The sequence below is a fragment of the Gymnogyps californianus genome, chromosome 28 (genome assembly GCF_018139145.2).
Source record: "Gymnogyps californianus isolate 813 chromosome 28, ASM1813914v2, whole genome shotgun sequence".
In the NCBI taxonomy this organism is placed as follows: Eukaryota; Metazoa; Chordata; class Aves; order Accipitriformes; family Cathartidae; genus Gymnogyps; species Gymnogyps californianus.
The window spans coordinates 5,773,467-5,794,605 of record NC_059498.1 but is presented as its reverse complement, the minus strand read 5'-3'; the positions used below and the strand labels follow the sequence as shown (position 1 = coordinate 5,794,605).

Sequence of the window (21,139 nt, the reverse complement as noted above, 5' to 3'; positions counted from 1 at the left end):
CCCGGTGGCACATCTCGGGGTGACGGTGTCGTGCTCGGATGGCTAGAACAACCCGCAAGCCTGGGTCCTCGTCCCCGCCGTGGGACGAAGGCAGGAGGGGACCCAGCACCGGTGCGGCAGGTGGAAGGGGAAGGTTGGGGCTGGGTGCCCAGTGGGGTCCCCTGGGTGGGGGGCCACCCACGGCCGCCCCGGGACCCGGCTCCGGCCGAGCTCGTAAATGCTGCGGGAGGCACCGCAGCCACCGACGCTCCCGACGCCGCGCCGGCGTCGTCCTCCGCGTGCCGGGAGCACGGGGACGCGCACGTGTGGGACGCGGCTACGCCGCGGTGCTGCCTGCCCCGTACCCCATTTTCTGATCCCTCACCCTGGGAGTGGGACCCCGCAGCCCAGCACTGCAAGGTGACACCTTGGGGTCCCCGCTCGGCATCGCCGCCCTCTGGGGAGGGGACACCGGTGCAGGGGTCCCTAGCGGGCTCAGCCCGGAGCAGGCTGCACCCCAGCCGTGCTGGGGCAAGGGAGGGGAGCGGAGCCGGCCCCGCGGAGGGACCCCGGGCAGCCGGTGGTTGGCGAGAGGCAGCGGTGCCCAAGGGCCACCGCCTGGCCGGGCGCCCGCACGGCCTCGGCTCCGCTCCCGGCGCTCCCGCCCCGGCTGCCGGGACAAGTCCCAGCCTGCCGCTCCCTGCCTCAGTTTCCCCAGGCGGGCAGTGACGCCGGTTCTCGGCTGTGAGCCCGGCGCGGACGCGAGCGCGGGCACGATCGCTGTCATTGTCCCTGGGAAAGGGCCATCCCCACGGCCCCGGCCATGCCACCTCTGTGCAGCGGGCTGGGGCTGGGGACAAGGGACTGTGCAGCGAGGCAGGGGACAGGGACACACAGGTTGGGACAGCAAGGCTGAGATGGGGACACGGGGACGTGGGGACACAGGGACAAGGGTCTGTGCAGCAAGGCAGGGGACGGGGACTCAGGTTGGCACAGCAAGGCTGGGACGGGGACATTGGGGACATGGGGACAAAGGGACACAGGGACACAGGTCCACGCAGTGAGGTTGGGATGGGGGTGCAGGTGTGCACAGAGAGACAGGGGACAGGGACACACAGGTTAGCACATCAAGTCTGGGATGGGGACATGGGGACACAGGGACACAGGGACACAAGGACACAGGGACACAGGGACACAGGACATGGGGACACGGGTACACGCAGCGAGGCAGGGACCCCTGCAGCGCCAGGCTGCACCAGGAGGACCCGGAGGACCCAGAGGACCCGGAGCTGGGACACGGGGCGAGGGCACGCCATCCCCCCGGTCCCCATCCATGTGGTCCCCGTCCCCAAGCCCCCCTGCCACCCACCCCATGCCCCGTGCCAGCTGGATGCACCCCGGCGCGGGAAGCACGCCCAAGCCCATGCTCAATTACGGCAATTATGGCACCTCCTCAGCCGCCAGCCCGTCCCCGCGCCCGGCCAAGGTCGTTAACCGTTCCTAATGATGTCTTCGGAGAATTAGAAAGTGGTTTGGTGGAGGCTCTTCCCGGGGCGCAGCGAGCGAGGGGGGACAGTGCCGTCACCGCTGCCCGGGGGCCTGGCATCCACCCAGCGCTGCCTCCTGCCCCTGCGGTCCCGCCGGCAGCAGAGCTGCTCCTGCGCCGGCCCCCGCCTCCCCCGAGCCCCGTGGGGCCACCAGGGATGGGGACAGGCTGGTGCGGGGCCCCAAGGGCTGGGGGGTGGCCGGGTGTCCCCCCCCCCCATCTGCCCTGAGCCTGCGGGGGTCCCGGTACAGCCCTGCACCGGGGGGAGGTGGTGGTGGCACAACCGGGTAGACCCTGTCCCTGGGGTTGTTGTGTGGCTCTGTCCCCCATGGCAGCCACGTGTCCCTGTCCCCAGTGTGGCCGTGTGTCCCCGTCCCCGGTGCAGCGCTGTGTCCCCGTCCCTGGTGCAGCCATGTGTCCCTGTTCTCAGTGCCACTGTGTGTCCCTGTCCCCAGTGCAGCCCAGTGTCCCATCCCCAGCGCGGCCCAGTGTCCCATCTATGGTGCAGCCACGTGCCCCTGTCCCCAATGCAGCTGCATGTCCCCATCCCTGGTGCAACCCATGTCCCTCCCCGTGCAGCCGCATGTCCCTCCCCGTGCACTGCATCCCCATCCCTGGTGCACCACTGTCCACTCCCAGTGCAGCTGCATGTCCCATCCCCGGTGCAACCGCATGTCCCTGTCCCCGTGCAGCGCATGTCCCCTCCCCGTCGCACATGTCCCCCCCCCCCCCGCCCCCCATGCGCCGCTGTCCCCGTCCCTGGTACAGCCCGTGTCCATCCCAGTGCAGCTGCATGTCCCATCCCTGGTGCAACCGCATGTCCCTGTCCCCGTGCAGCCGCATGTCCCCGTCCCCGATGCAGCTACATGTCCCCATCCCCAGTACAACCCAGCGTCCCATTCCCAGTGCAGCCGCGTGTCCCCGTCCCTGGTACAGCCCGGTGTTCCATCCCCAGTGCAGCTGCATGTCCCTGTCCCCGGTGTAGCCGCATGTCCCATCCCTGGTGCAGCCATGTGTCCCTGTCCCCGGTGCATTCACATGTCCCCATCCCCGGTGCATCCACGTGCCCGATCCCCGGTGCGTGACGCCGGGCGCTCCCCACCGTCGTGCCAGGCAGGTTTCCCCAAGCGGTGACTGACAGCCGGGCCGGTTGGGCGCAGATAGGCAGGGAGATTACATGAGGCTAATTAAAAGCCGTATTTAAAACTACACCGAGCCATCAGCTCCGTCGCCACGTCGCAGAGGTCGAGTCCCGACAGTAATTCCTACTCCCCGGTAAGAAACGTTCCCTCGGGGCACACCGCAACCTGGCACGCACCGCGGGCAGGGGAAGCCTGTCGCGATAATCCTGGTAGATATCTCTGCCAGGCAGGCAGCTGCCCTGCCTTCAGCTTGTCCCCGGGGATCAGGCAGACAGCCCCGTGCCAGCCGTCGTGCCCCCGGGGACGCAGCAGTAGCTGCGTCCCCGGGGGCACGACGGCTGGCACGGGGCTGCACCCTCGTCCCCGTGATGGCACGGCTTGGGAACGGGGACAGGACCGTGTCCCCCTCATTTGCTTTAGTGGCCGAAGGGCTGGAGGAGCGATGGGGGCTGTTGCCCTCCAGATGCGGGCATGGGGATTTGGGACCCCGTGCTGGGGGTGAGGGAGGTCCCACCGGGTCCCAGTCTGGACTGAGGGACCCCATACTGGGTGCCAGTCCCCGGGTTTGCTCAGCCAAGGGTGCATGGGGCTGGGACACCCCCATGGGGACTGTGACCACCCCTATGGGGCTGTGAGCACCCAAGGCCACCCTGGTTCCCTGACCCACTCGGCATTGTCCCCACTGTGGCAGCCCCGGCAGGCTCGGGGTTCCCCCTGGCTCCCACCAGCACCCTCAGCTGCACCCCACAGGGGGTTCAGCATCAGCCCAGCGTCACCCTCCCGGGGCTGTCTGGGTGCGGGGCCGGGGGCAGCACCCCCAAAACCTCAGGGGAGGATCGGGGCGCTTCGGCTTTCCCCGTCTGAGGCCCCGCGGCCACCCCCGGGGCTCCCCCCGGGCTGGGGCGACCCAGACGGCGCAGCCCCGTGGCACCCACTGCAGACCCCCCCTGGGCACCTCCTCCGGGCACCCTGCTCCCAGGCACCCAGCCTCCGTGGAGCTGGAGCACCCACATGCGTGGGTGGGTGCACGCAGGCAGCAGGTGCACAGGCACACGGACGTGCGCACACGCAGGGACCTGGCGCAGCGTGGGGGGGCTCACACGCCCCCTGCACACGTGGGCACATGCGTGGATGTGACACCCCCTGCTCACACACACACACACAGAGGCATGCACACACATGCACGCACACGCACACGCACGCACACGCACACGCTCCCAGCCCCGAGCCGGCCCCGCTCCCCCCACAGACACCAATTTGTTTTATGGCAGCGGAGGAAATTGCCGTCCGTTCCCCGAGCCAGGAGCCGTTTGAAGTGCTCTGCCCCGGGGCCCGGAGGGGCCTTGGCTGTCCCTCCGTCCCCCCAACATCCTCCTGGGCCCTGGGGGGACATCCTCCTCCTCCTCCGTCCCCCTGGTCCTGGGGGGACCAGGAGGCGCCTCTCCTCCTCCATCCCTCCATTCCTCTGTCCATCCATCCCTCCGTCCCTCCATCCCTCCATCACCCCACCCCTATTTCCCCCTGGGGACCCCCATGTGCTGTAGGGCTGCGCCCCCCCAGCCCGGCACTGCCCGTGCCCTGTGCTGGCCCTTCTCATCCCCCCGTCACCCATCGGGGTGCAGTGAGGGCCATGTCCCCCCACCTGGCAGGGCCAGGCTCTGTGGGGCCCCAGGACCCCCCGGCCGCCCCTCGGTGTCCCCCCCCGAGCGGCTGGAGCGGCTCCTGCTGCCTGAGCACTCGGGAGGGATTGGAGGCATTTGCCTCTCGCCTTGTAATTTATGCAAATGGGCTCTGTAATTAGCTGTAATTTCAAGGCATGGCTCGGGGTTTCAGACGCTCGGTGGCGAGGAGATGCCCCCCCGGAATCCTCCAGCATCGGCATGATTTCCTCCCCATGTGTGGTCCCAGCCGGGGCTCCAGCTCCGCTCGAGGTGGCTCCAGGAGCCCCCGGCCCCCCCACACCCCCGGTCCCCCCGGTCCCCACAGCCCTGTGCCACTGCCCCATCCAGCCGCAGGCTCTCAGCCCCCCGCTTCCCCCCGCTGCGTCCCAGCAGCTCCTTCCCCCCCAGCCCGGGACTGGTGTTTTGGGATGGGTCTGGAGGATCCCGGGGGGACCTTGGGCCCCGGGGCTGGTGGCATGAGCGGGTCACGGCCTTCCCAGGTCCTTGTCCCTGTCCCCAGAGGAGGCACACGATGTCCCATGTCCTCCCACCCCGCAGCCCCTCCATGGCCCAGGGCTGGCAGGGAGAGGGGCCACACCAGGAACTGGTGGGAGAGGAGCCACAGCAGCCGGCACCTGGGATACCCAGCCAGGGACCCGTCTGACTCCCGCACCACCAGTCCCTGAAGCACTGGGGAGACTGGGAGGAGATCCCAGAGCGAAGGGACGCGGGACGTGCCACATGTGCACGATGCACGGGGAAAGACACATCTTTCCTGGCAGCCGAGGGGGAGCTGGGGACCGGGGGACATCTGGGCCAGCGTCCCCACCATGGGGTCCCTGCTCCCTGTGGCGTCACAGCCGGGATGGGGATTGGGATCAGGCTGGGCATCGGTCTGGCCGGTGCCTGGAGCTGTACATGCAAAGTCTGGAAACTGCTCCCTGCCCCGGAGAGCTGCTGGTGGCCACAATACGGCGCCTGGGAGGCAGCCGGGGAGCCCAGGGCCACCACCCCGGCCTGAACAGCACTCGGGCATCCCCGAGCTGGAGCATCCCCCTTCCCCGCGGCCACGGGAATGGCTCCCGGCACCTCCGGGGCGGATGCAGGGGAGAAGAAGCGGCAAGACGCTGGGGCTGGGGTCCCCCCGCATCCCCCATGTGCCCCGCAGAGCACTTGGGCACCGGAGCGTGTGTTCACCACCAGCTATTTACAGCCAAGCCCCCATCAGCAGCTTGCCCCGCTGCCTGCCCTGCCCCTGCCCGTCCTGGGGTCCCCATCCCGGGGGTCCCCATCCCAGTGCCTGGCCAAGCCGTGGGGGCACACTCACCCCACAGGCAGCCGCGTTTCGGCGGTGGCGGTGGAGCCATCCCTGGGATGATGAAAACCAAGAGAGTTTTCCCCAGGGCGAAGGAGTTCCCTGCGCCCTCCGCCCGGCCGGGCACTTGGCAAGCATGCCGGGGAGATGCGGGCTCCCACGCGCCGGCACGCCAGGCTCGGCCAGCCAGGCTCACAGTGCTGCCGGCCGAGGTCCCGGCTCTGGCAAGGCACTAGCACTTTTCCCATGGGCTTTGGAGCGGGGTGGGTTTCCCCCAGCGCCACGAGGGTCCCTGCGGGGTTGCGGCTGCCAGCAGTGAGCTCTGTGCTGGCCCAGGGATTTTGGCCATGGAAATGGGGACACGACGCCTCGGTGATTAAGTGGCTCCTCTGGCCGCAGCGTTGCCGCCTGGCACCTCCCGGGGCTTCTCCCTCCCGGCAGCCCCCTGTGCTGGCAGCCTCGGCGGTGGGGGCCACGGGAGCCGGGAGGGTTGGAAGCCCCTGGCCGAGCGGGGACAGGCTCAGCCGGGACCTCCTGGACCTTTTTGGGCTGCCCCAAATCCATCTGGGTCATGGTGGGTCCTGCCATCAGCATCCCACTCCATCCTGCCGCGCGTCCAGCTCTGGCCCCAAAACTTGTCCCTTGTGCCCATCCCCTTGTCCCTTGTGCCCGTCCCCGTCCCATTTACCCCACAGCACAGGGCTGAGCCGCAACGGGGGGGGGACACACTGAGCCCCCCCACCGGGATGGGCGACATCCCTGGGGGCAGAAGCAGACGGCCACCTCTGGGTGCCAGCCCCAGGCGGGGGGGGGGGGGACACAGCCGGCTGGGTTCAGTGGGGTGCCCGGGGGTCCCCGGGGTGGTGTTTGTCAGGAGGGTGGCAGGAGGAGGGCGGCCACGGGGTGCGGGAGGGAGGCGGTTGTTTCTTTCTTCTTTAATTACCCCCCTGTTTGCGGTGTCTGCTGCGAACTTCCCGTCCCCTCCCTCCGCTTTCATGAGCCGGATCCTGGGACCGGGACCAGGCTCCTGTCAAGCGGCGGGGCTGGGGCTCTGCCTCCAAGGGTTAAAATCACCTGGGCCGGGGAGGGGAGGAGCTGGGACGGTGGGGAGGAGGGAAGAGCCGGGAGCCGGGCTGGGACCCAGCCATTCCTGCTCGCCCGGCCCAGTGGGTGTCCCGTCCCTGGGGAGCCGTGCGGGTCCCTCGGGGTCCCCTCGGGAGCCAGCGCCCACGCCACGCCGATGAGGACGGAGCCGCCGGGAGTTCGCTGCCGCTAGACCCGTACGTAAACCCCCCCCCGTCGGTGCTGCCCGCCTTCATCGCCCCGACGGCCGGCGCGGCGGGAGGGTGGGCGGTCGTGGGGACCCCCCGGTGGGGACCCCCGGCCGGGTCAGGGTGCCGCGGCCGTCCCGACCGGCGGCTGGGAACGTGCTGCTGGCAGCTCCGCCGCCCCGGCCCAGCCCAGCCCCGGCAAGTCTTTGCTTGCCGCCCCGCCGCGTCCACTGGCCACCGAGCCCCGAGGCTCCCGGCCCCTTCGCCTCCCGCGACGCCCTACTGTGTGCGTGTGTCCCCCCCCCGCCCCAATTTACAGCGAGAAGCCCCTTCCCACGGGGCTGAGACCCCCGCCACCCCGCAGGGACCCCGCGCCAGTGCCGAGCCCGGGGTGCGAGGGTGCGAGGCAGGGTGCTGGGCGGGCTGGGCCCCCCCGCGCCACGACCGGTGCTGTCGTGTCCCGTCCCGTCCCCCCACCCTCCCACCTCCCAACAAAGCCCCGGGGAGTTTCGCTCCGGTCCCGGGGAGCGTTGCTGTGGGCTGGGCGGTGGGGTGAGCGCGGCGAGCCGGCGGCATCAGCCCCAAACCCGCGGCATCAGCCCTGAACCCGCAGCATCACCCCAAAACCGCAGCATCACCCCCAAAAACCCCACGGCACCGGCCCCGACCGTCGTCTCTGACCCACCCGTCGGGGTTCCCCGAGCCCGGCCGGGCAGGAGCCGGGGCTGAGGGTTGAGGGCAGCGCTGCCTGCCCAGCCCTGCCGCGGGGCGAGGCACCGGCTGGGGCTGGGAGACGGGCAGAGCCGCCTCTGCCCAGCCTGGACCGTGACTCACGGGACGCATCACTCGCCGGTGCCTCAGTTTCCCTGCGGTGAAATGGCCAACGCGTCGTCGAGCCCCACCAAGGAGGGGGACGCTGGGAGCCCCTGGGGTTTTTTTTGTCGTCATTCCCGGATGGAAAAACGCCCTGGGGAACCTTCACGCGTGGTTAGGGCAGCCGGGCAGGGCAGGGCGAAGGTGGAGGGGTCCTCCTAGCCCCCCCCTATCCCAGCACTGGTCCCCGTGCTCTGGCTTCGGAGCTGGGAAGGGTGTAGCTGCAGTGGAGATGGTGTGACCTGGCTGCGGGTCTCAGTACCCATGGTGGGGCTGCAGCTGAGGGGCTTGGTCCCGGTGGGACCCCCAAGCCGAGGGGGACATTTGGGAGCGGGGTGCGCCGGGAGAGCTGCAGCTGTCGCTGTCTGGAGCTCGCCGTGGTGTGGCCGTGCTGGGTCTGCGTCCGGTGGGATCTGCCTGGGACCCCACGGAGGGTCCCTTCTCCTCCCGTCGGGGTTGGGGGGCTGGCGGATGTCCCTGCCAGGTCTCCTCTGTCCCCAGATCTGGGGGGGCCCTGTGCAGTGCCAGCTGCCACCCCAAAACCCTGTGACGGGCCGTCACCATGGGGTTTCGTGGTTTTGACCCCAATCTTGCACCCATGGGGAGCAGGGGGCTGGGGGTGCTCAGGACCCCACTGGGGACCACTGCTGGGTGGGAGTGATGGACCCCCTCAGTGCCAGCCCTCTCCTACCCCGCTGGCATCCCCAGGAGGCAGGGACAGTCCCCAGGAGCTGGCCCCAAAATGGGTGCCAGCTCTCCCCCAGGGCTGGGGTGGGCAGAGCTGAGCCCCCCCAGGGGAGCAGCACCCCGAAACCTGCTCGGGCTGCTGGCCCCGGGGAGCTTGTGCCCCCCATGACCGCTCCAGCACCGGCTCGAGGCTGAGCTCCCACGGGTGCTTGGGTATTGCAGGTGGAGGTGGGTCCCGTCGGGGGGATTTTGGCACCCCCCAGCTCCTGCCCCCATCCATGGGGTCCCCCTTGCCCTCCCTGGTGCTGCCTGGCAGGGGAAAAAGGTGTCCCCATGCAACTGGGGGGTCTTCAGCTTTGGGGACCCCCTCCCTGCCCTGGGCTCATAGCGCTGGGGATCGGGGCGCTCTGGGGGTCCGGCCCTTTCCGCAGGGGATCCCCCACACCAAAGTTTTCAGCACCCCCTGAGTGTCTCCCTGGGGGTCTGTCCCCATCCTACACAGGCTGGGGGTGGCGAGGAGCTGGGGAGGATGGTGTGGGGGTGGCAAGGAGCGGGCGACGGTGGGGGTTTGCAGGGAGGGGGGGTCTCGGCCACCCCCCGCCGCGGCGTTGGTGGGAAGTCGGGGGGCGGGAGCCGGTGGCGGCAGGTGGATTTCAACACTGGGGTGGGGCCCGTCCCCAGTGGGGTTTGCACAGCTCCCGGTGAGTCACGGCTGCCGTGCCAGGGAGGCAGCGGGTGCCCGGGGGTCTGGGGGCGCAGTGGGTGCCCCAGGGGTCCGGGACCGTGGGCGAAGGCAGCCCAGAGCCCGGCTTCAAAGGGCTGCCGGCGGCTCGGCCCCGGGGCTCCGCTGCCTCCCCGCAGCCAGCTCTGCTCCCCCATCCTGCTGCCAACCAGCCGGGGCTGCAGCCCCCCCCAGCTGCGTTTTGCCCCCCCTCCCCAGCAGCCTGGGTGCTCCCAGCTGGGCCGGGGGCTTGGGGCAGGAGCAGAGCTGGGGGCGATGGTTTCCCAGCCTGGCTGGGGTGCGGGAGGACCAGGGTGGCCTTGTGGGTGCCGTGTCCCCCCGTGGTTGGGGCATGGGCTTGAGGACCCCACTCACGTCCCCTTGGGGACCCTAGCTGAGTTGGAGGGACATGGTCGGGGAGGTGACGAGGCAGATGCTGGTGGCTTCCTTAGATTTTGGAATTAGACGCCGACCCCTTTGGGCCACAGACGTGACCCACCAGCACTGGGTCTGTGCCAGGGGCTGGTGCAGGGTCCGTATGGGCACGGGAATGGGTGCTAAGGTGTGCCCCCCCCCGCCTGGTGCCACCGTCCTGGTGTCACACCGGGCTGCAGAGCAGAGAAACCCCCTTGCTGGGGCAGGTATGTCCCCCAAATCGTGGGTGACGGGGTGCTGGGTGCTGAGGACGCTGTCACCCATGGCACGGCAGGACCATGACGGTGCAGGATGGGAATCGGTGCCGGGGCTGTCGCCGGTGCCAAACCCCTCCCTGTGCTAACGTACACAGGGGCAGGGGGGTTAGGAGGTGTGCCCCCCCTCTCTTCTCACAGCTTTTCTCTTCCCCCCCGCCCATCCCTCCTTGGCCCTCCAGGTCTGTCTGCGCCACCGCCCCGCGCCGCTCGGCAATGCTCACAGCGGTCTGCGGCTCCCTGGGGACCCAGCCCTCCGACGCACCCCGTGCTTCCCCGAGCCACCTGGACCTGCAACCGCTGCAGCCCTTCCAGCCCCACGGCAGCGCCGCGGCGGGCGCCGCCGACTTCGCCTCCCCGCTGCCCCCCCCGGAGCTGCCGCTGGCGGGTCCCGACGCTGCCACCTTCGCTGCCCCCGGCACCTACGAGCCTCATGGCCCCCCGCGGTTAGAGCTGCCCGCTGACGGCCCCGCCACCCCCGGTGCCTACACCAAGCTGCTGCCGGCTGCCCCGGACATGGCGCATCCTTACGAGCCCTGGTTTCGGCCCCCTCATCCCGGCCCCCCCAGTGAGGAAGGAGGCGTCAACTGGTGGGACCTCCACGCCGGAGCCAGCTGGATGGAGCTGCCCCCCGGGCAGGGTGGGGGGCTGCAGGTGCCTGGGCACCCCGGGCTGCCACCGGCCCTGGGGGGGTACGGCGCGGGGGAGCACCAGCTCTGCGCCCCTCCTGCCCACCTGCTGCCCCCCCCCACCCAACATCTCCTGGGACCGGAGGGGGCGAAGGCAATGGAGGGACCCCCCGAGCCCCGGGGGCCGGAGGCGGAGGGCGGCGGGCGGCCAAAGGTGCCCGTCGTGCCGTGCCGCGGGGCGGGGGGCAGGCGGCGTGTCGTTGCCCCAACTGCCAGGAGGCGGAAAGGGGGGGTCCCTGCCCGGAGGGGGTGAAACGCAAGCACCTACATAACTGCCACATCCCCGGCTGCGGGAAGGCGTACGCCAAGACCTCCCATCTGAAAGCCCACCTGCGTTGGCACAGCGGCGACCGACCCTTCGTCTGCAACTGGCTCTTCTGCGGCAAACGCTTCACCCGCTCCGACGAGCTGCAGCGGCACCTCCAGACCCACACCGGCGCCAAGAAATTCGCCTGCCCCGTCTGCGGCCGCGTCTTCATGCGCAGCGACCACCTGGGCAAGCACATGAAGACGCACGATGGGGGCAAAGACGGGGGCGAACCCGAGGTCAAGGGCGCCGGTGACCCGTCGGCCGGCAAGGGAGGCAAGAGGGAGTCCGAAGGGGGTAACGCCGCCCCCACAAACTGAGCCGCTGAGCCCCGGGGGGGACACGGATGGAGGTGGGGAGGACCCCGGGTGGGAGCCGGGGGGGACCCTTCGGGGCCGGTCTCCGAAGGGTGTTGGGGTGGGGGGTGGGTGGGTGGGTGGGGGGTTGGTGGGGGCGCAGGTCTGGCACCTTGTGCTCGAAGCGGTGGCGAGGGCGGAGGGGGAGGATGCCGGTGGCACGGCCCCGTCCCCCGCTGCGGCGGTGCCGGTTGGGGAGCGCCGGAGCTGGAGCTGCCCCGCGGCGGTTTCACTTGTCCCGCTCCCGCTTTCCCGCCCCGGTTCCCCCCCGTCCTCCCCCGGCTTCCCAAATCTTTTTTTCGGGAGGCTGCTGGCAGGCGGCGGGGCTGTTTGGGAGGAACATCAATGGGAGCCGAAGGAGCAGGCGCTGCCCGGGCACGTCCAGCCCAAAGGGGAGGAAGGAGAAGGAGAAAGGGAGAGAGGAGAAACCCGGGAGCCTTTGCTCGGGGAGGGTGGCTGCAGCCCCCCGGCTCCCTCCCCGTGGTCCCCCCCAAACCCTTGGCATCCCGGGCTTGACTCCCCCATGCCAGCCCTGCTCTTTCACCACCCATGAGGTTTTGGCACCCCCAGGGGAGCACACAGGGGCTCAGGGGGTGCCCTTGGCCCCCCGCCTCGCCTGGGGATGCTGGGCTGGCGGGGATCCCGCATCCCTGGAGCTCCGCTTTGGCTGGGGGCTTGGGGGTGCGAAGCCCTTTTTTTAGTCCCAAATTGAGGCTAAAATGGGGAAAAAAAGAAGTGCTGCTTGAATGTGAGCCGTGGGGGGCTGTGGGGGGCTGCGGCGGGCGCGTGGCGCGGCGGCGGGCGGTTGCCCAAGCGCACACCTGCAGTTTTCCCACACCCACCGCCGCCGCGGCGGCCCCGGGCGGGAAGCACACGGGGCGGCCGCGGCCCCGGGAGAGCCGGGGCGGCCACATTCCTCTGGCCTGGCACGGCCGCGCTGCCCGCCGCCCCGCGACCCCCGCCTCTCCCCTTGGCACCCCGTGGCCGTCCCTCCCTGCGGACCCCGTGACTGCGGGGGATCCCCCCCCAGGGCGTGCTGCCTGTTCTCTGGGGACCCCATTGCCGTCCCTCCCTGGGGACCCCATTGGGGACCGCAGCCATCCCCCTGTGCATGCTACAGGTCCCTCGGGGACCCCATATCTCCAGGGGACCCCCCCCACTGTCCCCCCATGCATGCTGCCTGTCCCCCTGTGGCCCCATAGCCGTCCTTCCCCGGGATCCCGTATCTCCAGGGGACCTCTGCCTGTCCCCCCGTGCATGCTGCCTGTCCCCCCGGGGACCCCATAGCTGTCCCTTCCCAGGTCCCTGTATCTCCTGGGAACACCCCAGGGCATCCCCCACGAGGGACCCCATATCTTTCCCCGCCCTGGGGCCATCCCCTTTCCCCAGGGTACCCCATATCTGTCCTTCACCCCTGGCTGGCGGTCCAAAAAACTTGGTTTTTAGACCTTTTGCGTCTTATCCCCCCGATTTTGGCAGAACCCCTTGGACACAGAAGGAGATGCTGAACCTGGGACCTGGGGGGGGGGGGGAGTTGGGGGGCAGCGCTGGGGCCGGGTGGGATGGGGCTCGCAGGCTGCTCGGGGCACCCGGGGCTCCCCCGGCTCTGCCCCCCAGCTGGCACCAGTTCACACCAGTTGGGAATCTGGGGAGGGGGGGGAGATTTGGGGGGGCTGATCTCCTGGCATGGCCCCATTCTGGGGGCTCTGGGGAGGCTGTGTCTGGGGCTGTGGGGCTGCCCGGGCTCGGAGCACCCTGGGGTCTGGGGGGAAGGGGTGGAGGTGAAGTCGAGTGGGGTCCGTGCCCAGAGGGCGCCCCAAGGCCTTCGGTTTTGATTGTTTTATTATTATTATTAATTATTAATTATTATTATTAATTATTATTATTATTTTATTAAGGTGAAACCAGGCTTTGCCACTCGGGCAGAGTGGACATCTTGGGCTGAAGCTGTGGCCGTGGGCCTTATGGATGGGGACGGGGGGGGTAGGACCCCTCGCAGGGGGTCCCGTCCCCATCCCTGTCCCTGTCCCCAGTGGTGCGCAAGGGGCCGATGGCAGCCCTGCCGCGCCGTGGGGCCAGGGACGAGCCGTGGGGCTGGAGAAACCCAGCACGAGGTGAAGTCTCGCTGGGGGGGGGTCCACGGAGACGCGTCCCCAGCCCTGGCATGGCCGCCACTGTCCCTGCGCAGGACTCGGGTGACCTGGGCTACCCGCAGCTCTCGAAGGACGTCCCCGACTCCGGCATTTGCCTTTTCCGGCACAAAATTCCCCCTCAGTGTCCCCGCTGGGATTTCATCTCCTGAGGGGACCCCGAGGGGGCTCGGGACCCTCCCCAGGGTGCCGCAGTGTCGTGCCGGTGGCCCATCAGATTTTGGTAGCCAAGCCCAGCTCTGGCAGCGGCTGGGGGCTCCGGCATGTCGGGGTCCCCCATGCTGCAGCTGCTGGGGCAGGCTTAGGGGGGCTGTGCCGTGGGCACCCCAAAAGTGGGCTGGGGGGGGGGGAAACACTGAGCAGGGGGTCCCGTGGCCATGCCGGGGCTTGGGGTTCAGCCTCACCTTGCTGCCCCCCGCCCGGCTCGGAGCTGGGGGGCTGCAAGGAGGGGCCCCAGGTGTGCTCTGCCCCCGCACCCCCCCCGGGGCCCTGCCTGCTGCGATGGGGCAATGAAGGCTGTAAAACCGGGTGGGGAAGGACGGAGGCCGGCTCCCACCCGCCGAAACCAGTCCAGCCTGCTGCGGCGTGGGGATCCCGGCCCCGCGCCCCGAACCGCCGCGTCTCCCACCCCCGAGTCGCCTCCCCGGGGCAGGGAGGAACCGGCCTGGCCGGGGGCCCCGGGCGTCCCCCACCCGAGCCCCAGCCCCGGGTGGGGGGCAGCTGTGGGGAGTGAAGGGGAGCGGGGGACCCCGGGAGCGGGGTGGCCCGAGGGGTGCTGCAGCCAGGGGCGAGGGGTGCCCCCCGCCCGGCGAGGGGAGCGTTTGTGCTGTGAAGAGGCTGCAGGGCTCTGGGTTTGGGTTTTGTACTGGAATAAACGCCGCGTGTTTTCCACGCCCCGGCTCTCCGGCTCCCTCTCTGCCAAGGGACCCAGGCATCCCGCACCCTGACCCCCACCCATCTCTGCCAAGGGACCCAGGCATCCGGCACCCTGACCCCCACCCATCTCTGCCAAGGGACCCATGCATCTGGCACCCCGACGCCCACCCATCTCTGCCAAAAGATGCAGGTGTCCGGCACCGTGACACCCACCCATCTCTGCCAAGAGATGCAGGCGTCCAGCACCCGACACCCACCCATCTCTGCCAAGAGATGCAGGCGTCCGGCACCCCGACGCCCACCCATCTCTGCCAAGAGATGCAGGCGTCCGGCACCCCGACGCCCACCCATCTCTGCCAAGGGACCCAGGTGTCCGGCACCCCGACCCCACCCATCTCTGCCAAGGACCCAGGTGTCCGGCACCCCGACCCCCACCCATGTCTGCCAAGGGACCCAGGTGTCCGGCACCCTGACCCCCACCCTGGCCTCGAGCCTCCAGGGCTGCTCGGGATGGGGATGCAGGAGGGTGCTGGGGGTGGGGGGGTGACCTGGGTGAGGACCAGCTGAGCCCCCCCCCAGGAGGGCCGCATCCTGCACCCCTCTGGCCTGGCCTCGCCCGCTGGGACGCGCCGGGCGGGCGCCCAGGGTCCCCCCCGCGGGCAGGGTGCTGCCCGGCAGGTCTGCTTGCATACCGCGGGGCGGGCGTGCCTCTCCAGGCGCTGCCCACGCGGGGCGCTGCCCACGCAGGGTGCTGCCCACGTGGAGTACTACCCACGGGGGGGTACTGCCCAGGCGGGGTGCTGCCCACGGGGGCTCTGCCCCCGAGACACCACCCCCCCCCCCCATACCCGGGTCCCCCGTCCCTGCCCCACGGGGGACGAGCTGTGACCCCCGTCCCCGGGCTCCTTTGGGGTCTGGTTCCCCCCTGCCCCGCGGGGGTGCCGGTGCCGGTGCCGGTGCCGGTGCCGGTCCCCGCCCGCTGCCGTCGTGCGGCCTCCGGCCACGGGGCGCCGCCGTCGCCCTGGACGGGGCGGGACGGAGGGGCGGGACCGGGCGGCGGCGGCGGCGGCGGTGCGGGAGCAGCGGCAGGTCCGTGGGCCGGGTTCGTGCGGCGGGTCCTGGGAAGCGGGGCTGTGCGGGCGGGGGTCCCGTCCGCCGTCGGTGCAGGGGGTCCCGGTAACTGGGGCTGCACGGTTGGATGTCTCCGGTCGGTGCAGAGCTGCGGGGTCCCGGGGCGGGAGGTGCCTCCCAGGCCACCCCGGGATGGGGTTCCCGATGTCCCGTCCCCCCCACCCAGGTCCAGGGACCACGTTGTCCCCCAGCCGCCCCCCCAAGACTCCCAGTGTCCCCACGTCTGCCATCCCCAAAGGGATCCGGGGACGTATCCAGGACCGGGACAAGGGGGTGACGTCTCCTCGGTGCTCCCGTCCCCGTCCCCCCCCGCCCGGTTTAGGATGGCGGGGCGGATCCCGCACCCTCGTCCTGCGACTGCTTCGTGGCGCTGCCAGCCGCACACCGCGGCGCCTGCCGTCATCTTCGGCAAGAACGCCGACCGGCCGCGTCACGAGGTCCAGGAGGTTGTCTACATCCCCGCCGCCGTCCACCGTCCCGGGGACAAAGTCCAGGTGAGACCGCGCTGGCACCAGGGTGGCTGCAGGGAACGGTGCACCGAGTGTGCCAGGTCTCAGCCCCCCTCTGTATTCCCCCCCACCCCACCCCTCACAGTGCACGTACCTGGAGATCGAGCAGGCGGAGAGGACCCACGCGGTGGTGCTGAGCCGTCCCGCCTGGCTGTGGGGTGCCGAGATGGGCGCTAACGAACACGGCGTCTGCGTGGGCAACGAGGGTGTCTGGACCCGCGAGCCCATGGGGGAGGACGAGGCGCTGCTGGGAATGGACCTGGTGAGGTGAGGACCCTGTCGTGTGTGTGTCCCCTTGCCCTGGCCACCCCGCGCCGTCCCCCACCGCCGGCCGACGGGGTGCTGCCGGCACGGCAGGCTGGGTTTGGAGCGGGGCAGCTCTGCCCGGGAAGCCCTGGAGGTGATCACGGCGTTGCTGGAGCGCTACGGCCAGGGTGGGAGCTGCAAGGAGGAGCCGGTGCCCTTCGTCTACCACAACACCTTCCTGCTGGCTGACCGCACCGAGGCCTGGGTGCTGGAGACAGCCGGCCGGTACTGGGCAGCCCAGCGGATCCGAGGTGAGCGGGCGCTGGTTGTACTGGGGGAACGGGGAGCCCTGTGTCCCCCCCATGCCTGATTCCCCTCTGCCCCGGCCTTCGCAGAGGGCAGCCGCAACATTTCCAACCAGCTCAGCATCGGGAGGAGATCACGGCTGAGCACGCGGGGCTGCGGCAGCGAGCCCGCAGCCAGGGCTGGTGGAGCGGGGATGGCGAGTTCAGCTTCGCCGAGGTCTTCTCCCTGACGCACCAGCCTGCCCGCATGGAGGCTGCCAAGGCCCGCTACCGCGCCGGCAAGGAGCTGCTGCGACAGCACGCAGGTGGGGACGGGGCACGGGGACGGCCACCCATGGCTCATCCCGGCATCTCCACGCTCCCTGTGGGAAGCCGTGACCGTGGCTGAGCTGTCGGCGGTGACGTGGCTCTGCCTCGCCCGCCAGGTCACATCACGGTGGAGACGTTCATGGCCATCCTGCGGGACAAGGCCAGCGGGATCTGCGTGGACTCGGAGGGGTTCCGCACGGCGGGCAGCATGGTGTCCGTGCTGCCCCGGGACCCTGCCTTGCCCTGCATCCACTTCTTCACGGCCACCCCTGACCCCTCCAGGTGAGGACGCTGTGGGGGAACAGCCCCCGCGCCGGGGGTGACAGGGACAAGGCAGAGCCGTGCCCTGGGCTGAGCGTCCCCAGGGAGCAGCACCCGTCCTCGCGCTGGCCGGTCCCAGGGTCCCGGTGCTCCTCTCCGGCAGGTCCGTCTTCAAGCCCTTCATCTTTGTGGCCGGCCTTAAGCCCGCGCCGCAGGTGAGATCTCCCACCTTCCGCGACGACCCCGCCAAGCAGATCCCGCGGTTCCAAAGCACAGTCGATCGGCGGCACGAGCTCTACCGCCGGCATCAGGCGGCGCTGGAGCTGATGGAGAGGGATGAGGTACCGCAGACCCTTCCCCAGCTGCCGTTCCCCCGGGACCCTCGCGCTTGCCCCCGGTGATGTGGGAGGCAGTCGAATTCCCTGAGGGCGCCCAGTCTCAGCTCTCCTCCCTCCCCAACCCCACCAGGAGAGGGGCCAGAAGCTCCTGCAGACGCTGCGGGACCTGGAGAAGCAAGGCCTGGAGGGGATGAACGCGCTGCTGGGGGGGACGGTGGCCCCCCACCCGGAGGAGCTGGCCGACCTCTTCTTCGACTGCGTGGAGGCAGAGATGAAGTTTTACACCTAAAGCCCGCGCAGGTGGCTGGGCTCGGCCCCGCCGCGGCATTGCTCCTGGATAGAGGATGAGAAAAACCTTCCCGGTGCCCGGCCCCGGCTCCTCGCTTCCTCCCGCTGCGGATTTGCCGCTGACGGCGCGGTGGGGAACGGCTCGACCGGCGTCTCCAGCCCTGCCTGGGGGCACAGAGCCTCCAGCCCCCTAACTTGCCCTGGAGGAATCGGGATTTTTGAGAGGTGGCTGTGGCCTGAAACGCGGGTGCGGAGGGAAGGAGAGGGACGTGGAGCGGGATTTGGAGTCCTGCCCGCAGCCCGGCCTGTCTTTTCCCACCATCAGGCAGAGCTGCCTGTGCCCGGCCCCTCTGGGGCTGGCCGTGGGGCTGGGGGCTCCGTGGCAGACAGGCGGCTTGGTGTAGGAATAAAGAGGCTTTAATCCCAACTGCGTGGTGCCGTGCTGGTGCAGGGTATTTGGGGTAACTGCCTATTTCTTGCTCCTTTGGTGCGAGTCTTCTCCTCCAGAGCCTTGGTCCGGGGCTGGCTCCCACCAGGAGCTTGCTGGGGCTGCGGGCAGGCGTGCTGCCCGCCGGGTCCTGGCAGGGGTGGCAGCTGCGTCCCCGGCTTCGCTTGGGGACGGGGCTGAGACCGCCTGGGTCCTGGGGCGGCGATGCAGGCTGCTCCCGCCCGGCCCGGGCTCAGCGGTGCAGGAGGCAGCAGCAGACCTCGATGCTCCCGCAGCTCCTCCAGCTCTTCCAGACGGGTCCGGTGTTCTTCCAGGGCCTCCCTCCGCCTCCGCCGCGAGCGCCCGGCTAGCTCCCGGTGCAGATCCGCAAAGAAATCTGGCAGGGACAGAGGGAGGGAGAAGAATTACAGGAGACCTGGCACAGCCGCCCGAGCTCCCTGACGCTCCTGTCACCCTTGGGGACAGAGGGACCGGCCTGCTTAACCCCCAAGCGTGCAATGTGTCCTGCTTCCGTCTGGGCACCTTTGCCTGCAGTGAAAGGGCTGCTCGGCTCAGAGAGCGACTCATCATCTTCGTCCTCACTGCTGGAAGAGCTTCCTCCTTCCTCTTCCTCACCCAGGCTGCCACGGACGTGCTGGGCGTCCAGCTGCAGGAGGTGGGGCAGGGCTCCCACCACCAGCTCTCTGCAAGCACCGAAGAAAGAGCAGACGTTCCCCCACCATGCGGCATCGCCTCGGGGCTGGGAGCGGGTTGGGGTGGCACCGAACCCCCTGGCATGCCCCCCCACACCCCCTCAGCACCCCTCTGCACAGCCCACCCCACAGCCTGGCGTGGGCAGGGAGCAGAGATTCAGATTTCTGGGGTTTGGGTGGGGGGCTCAGGCTGATATTTGGGGGGGGGGGGGCTGTTACCCTGCTGAGGGGCTTGTGTGGTTTGGGGGACTTGCTGTCCCCCTCCGCTCTCCCCCGCAGGCTCCCCTGACCCACCTGTATCCGTGCTGGTGGGTGCATTCGTTTCCCGTTAAGTCGAGGAGACGGAGGCTGCGGGGCAGCTCGTCTGCAGAGATCAAAGGGAAGGCAGAAAGATGCGGAGATGGGAGCTGAGCACCCCCCATCTACCAAACCCCCGCACCCCTCGTCTCCCACAGCTCTTCACCCGCTCCTGAGGTGACAGCCCCGCTGTGGGAAGGAGTCTGTCACCTCACAGCTGGGGAAACTGAGGCAGGGAGGGCAGGAATGTGTATTGCACGCACTCCCATGGGAGAACTGAGGGTTTTCCCCTTCCCAGGCCCTCGCTGTTCTCTTTCTCACCCCCGTCTGCAAGCAGAGGGCCTGCTGCCGCAACAGCAATGCTACAGGAGAAGGGAGGGAGATATTATCCTTCTGTCCCTCCCTCTTCTGCCAAAAATCACCCATGGAAGGAGCCGGCTGAAAGATGCACGAAGGGCTGTCAGGGCTGGAGCAGCTTTGCCGTGAGGTTGAAATCCCCAAGTCTGATCTGAGCCGCTGAAATGTTCTGCCGAAGCAGGACGCGAGGTAGAAGCAGACACCTGGAGTCTGCCAGCAGAAGGGACGGCTCAAACCTGGCCACAGGGCTTCTCTGGTGTCACGCTGGAATACGCAGGCCAGCCCCAGGGTGGCTCTGCTGGGGCTCTGGCTGGGACCTGAGGGCCAGAGGCCCTGGCAGAACCTGGACCAAGGGTCTGCCGACATTTCCCCGCTACCCGAGGCACCTCTCGGGCAGACCCAGGCCACGTCCAGACCCATTCCTGCCTCCCACCTGGGTCCAGCGTCTGTATCTGGTTGTGGGACAAGTCCAGGACGCGCAGGTGTCGCAGGGGCTGCAGGTTCTCCACTTTGTGGATGCGGTTTCCAGCCAGGGAGAGGAACCTGCAGAGCACAGGGAGGGCAGTGGTGTGAGGCGGGGGGGACGCCACGGCCCCCAGGGTCACAGCCAGCGGCACCAGGCTGTCAGGGGCTGCAACTCGAACCCCCCCCGGCTCTGCCAAGGGAAGGAGGGAGCCTCGCTCTCCTCTGACCATGGAAAGCGATCTCCTTGGGGGCAGGAGCTGCCCGTACCGCAGGTTGGGAAAGCAGCCCAGATTCTCAATCTTCTCTATTTGGTTCTGGGGAAAAAAAAAAAAAAGAAACATGTTTTTCTACTGAATGAAAAATCAGACTTTGGGAGCACCCCGGGATTGCTCCAGCCTCACAGGGGCAAGACGATGTCCCACCAGTGCCACGGGAGCTTTATGGAGAGGGTATGGGGCTGCAATGGCACGGAGAGCCTGGCAGAGTTCAGGAGGACCCTAAGGCTCCTCATGTGGACTTGAAAAGCACCGAAAGGCTGCTGCCGGACCCTCGCTCAAATTCTGTCGGTGGCATTGTCATCGGAGGGGAGCGCTGCCAGCCCCTCTGGCCATGCGGGGAGGCAAAACTCTGGAGCAGAACTGGGGGTGTTTGTGGTGTGTCCCCCCCCCAAGGAGGCCTTTACCCACAGCACCAGGGCTGATCTCCACTGCCCCACACCTGCCATAGCGCCTTACCTGCTGCAGGTAGAGGCTGTGAATCTCCCGCAGGCTCTGGAGCCTCCCGATAGCACAGATGTTCTCCCGGTCCAAGCGGATGGTGGAGGGGGACAGCAGGTCCGTGGATCTAGAGGAAGGAGAGTGCTCAGGGTGTCCTTTGTGCCCAGAGACCCCTCCCTGCCAGCCTGGGTGGTGAAGGTGGGCTCTGTGCGGCTCCTCACCGGCTCTCTAGGCGCGGGGGCTCCACCAGCTGAGGCAGGTTCCTTGCGGCGATGAGGCTGTCGGTGAGGGTCACCCCCGGGGACGTCTGCTCACAACCTGTGGGAAACCCAGAGTGACGTGGCCCAGGCCAGCAGGGTCCAGCCCCCCCCCCCGTGCCCTCCCAGGCTGACACGTGAGCAGGCCCCGCAATGGCTCACTCACCCCCAAGCAGGGTTTCCCCCTGCCCAGCCATGGCAGGGGGGTGGCCTGGGTCTTTGTCCCTTCCTTGGGCCCTTGGGTGGGTGTGCCGTGGG

The 21,139-nt window shown here is 69.2% G+C and overlaps 3 protein-coding genes across 3 annotated transcripts; 2 read left to right on the top strand and 1 right to left on the bottom strand.

Annotated features, from left to right (window-relative positions):
- Positions 1-10,094: 10,094 nt before the first annotated feature.
- Positions 10,095-11,200, top strand: SP6 (Sp6 transcription factor). The gene is given in 2 exon segments (XM_050911945.1): positions 10,095-10,722; positions 10,725-11,200. Coding segments are annotated over 2 exon segments (1,098 nt in total). The 5' UTR covers positions 10,095-10,100.
- A 4,559-nt stretch (positions 11,201-15,759) lies between these two features.
- SCRN2 (secernin 2) lies at positions 15,760-18,068 on the top strand. The gene is given in 8 exon segments (XM_050911714.1): positions 15,760-15,887; positions 15,988-16,169; positions 16,260-16,459; positions 16,544-16,576; positions 16,579-16,758; positions 16,879-17,044; positions 17,187-17,364; positions 17,492-18,068. Coding segments are annotated over 7 exon segments (1,017 nt in total). The 5' UTR covers positions 15,760-15,887; positions 15,988-16,068; the 3' UTR covers positions 17,651-18,068.
- LRRC46 (leucine rich repeat containing 46) lies at positions 18,067-21,078 on the bottom strand. The gene is made up of 8 exons (XM_050912070.1): positions 21,048-21,078; positions 20,846-20,942; positions 20,643-20,751; positions 20,176-20,222; positions 19,877-19,986; positions 19,084-19,153; positions 18,620-18,780; positions 18,067-18,473 (listed from the first exon to the last, which is right to left on the bottom strand). The coding sequence occupies exons 1-8, from the start codon at positions 21,076-21,078 to the stop codon at positions 18,067-18,069; spliced, it is 1,032 nt and encodes a 343-aa protein (XP_050768027.1).
- Positions 21,079-21,139: the final 61 nt, after the last annotated feature.

What these genes read in the sequence shown, in the direction of transcription:
- LRRC46 (XM_050912070.1), bottom strand. Translation starts at nt 21,078, where the DNA reads ATGGCTGGGCAGGGGGAAACCCTGCTTGGGG. An exon ending in GGGGGAAACCCTGCTTGGGG is followed by an intron (nt 20,943 to 21,047) that starts GTGAGTGAGCCA and finishes GGTTTCCCACAG; the next exon opens with GTTGTGAGCAGACGTCCCCG. An exon ending in CCCCCGCGCCTAGAGAGCCG is followed by an intron (nt 20,752 to 20,845) that starts GTGAGGAGCCGC and finishes TCCTTCCTCTAG; the next exon opens with ATCCACGGACCTGCTGTCCC.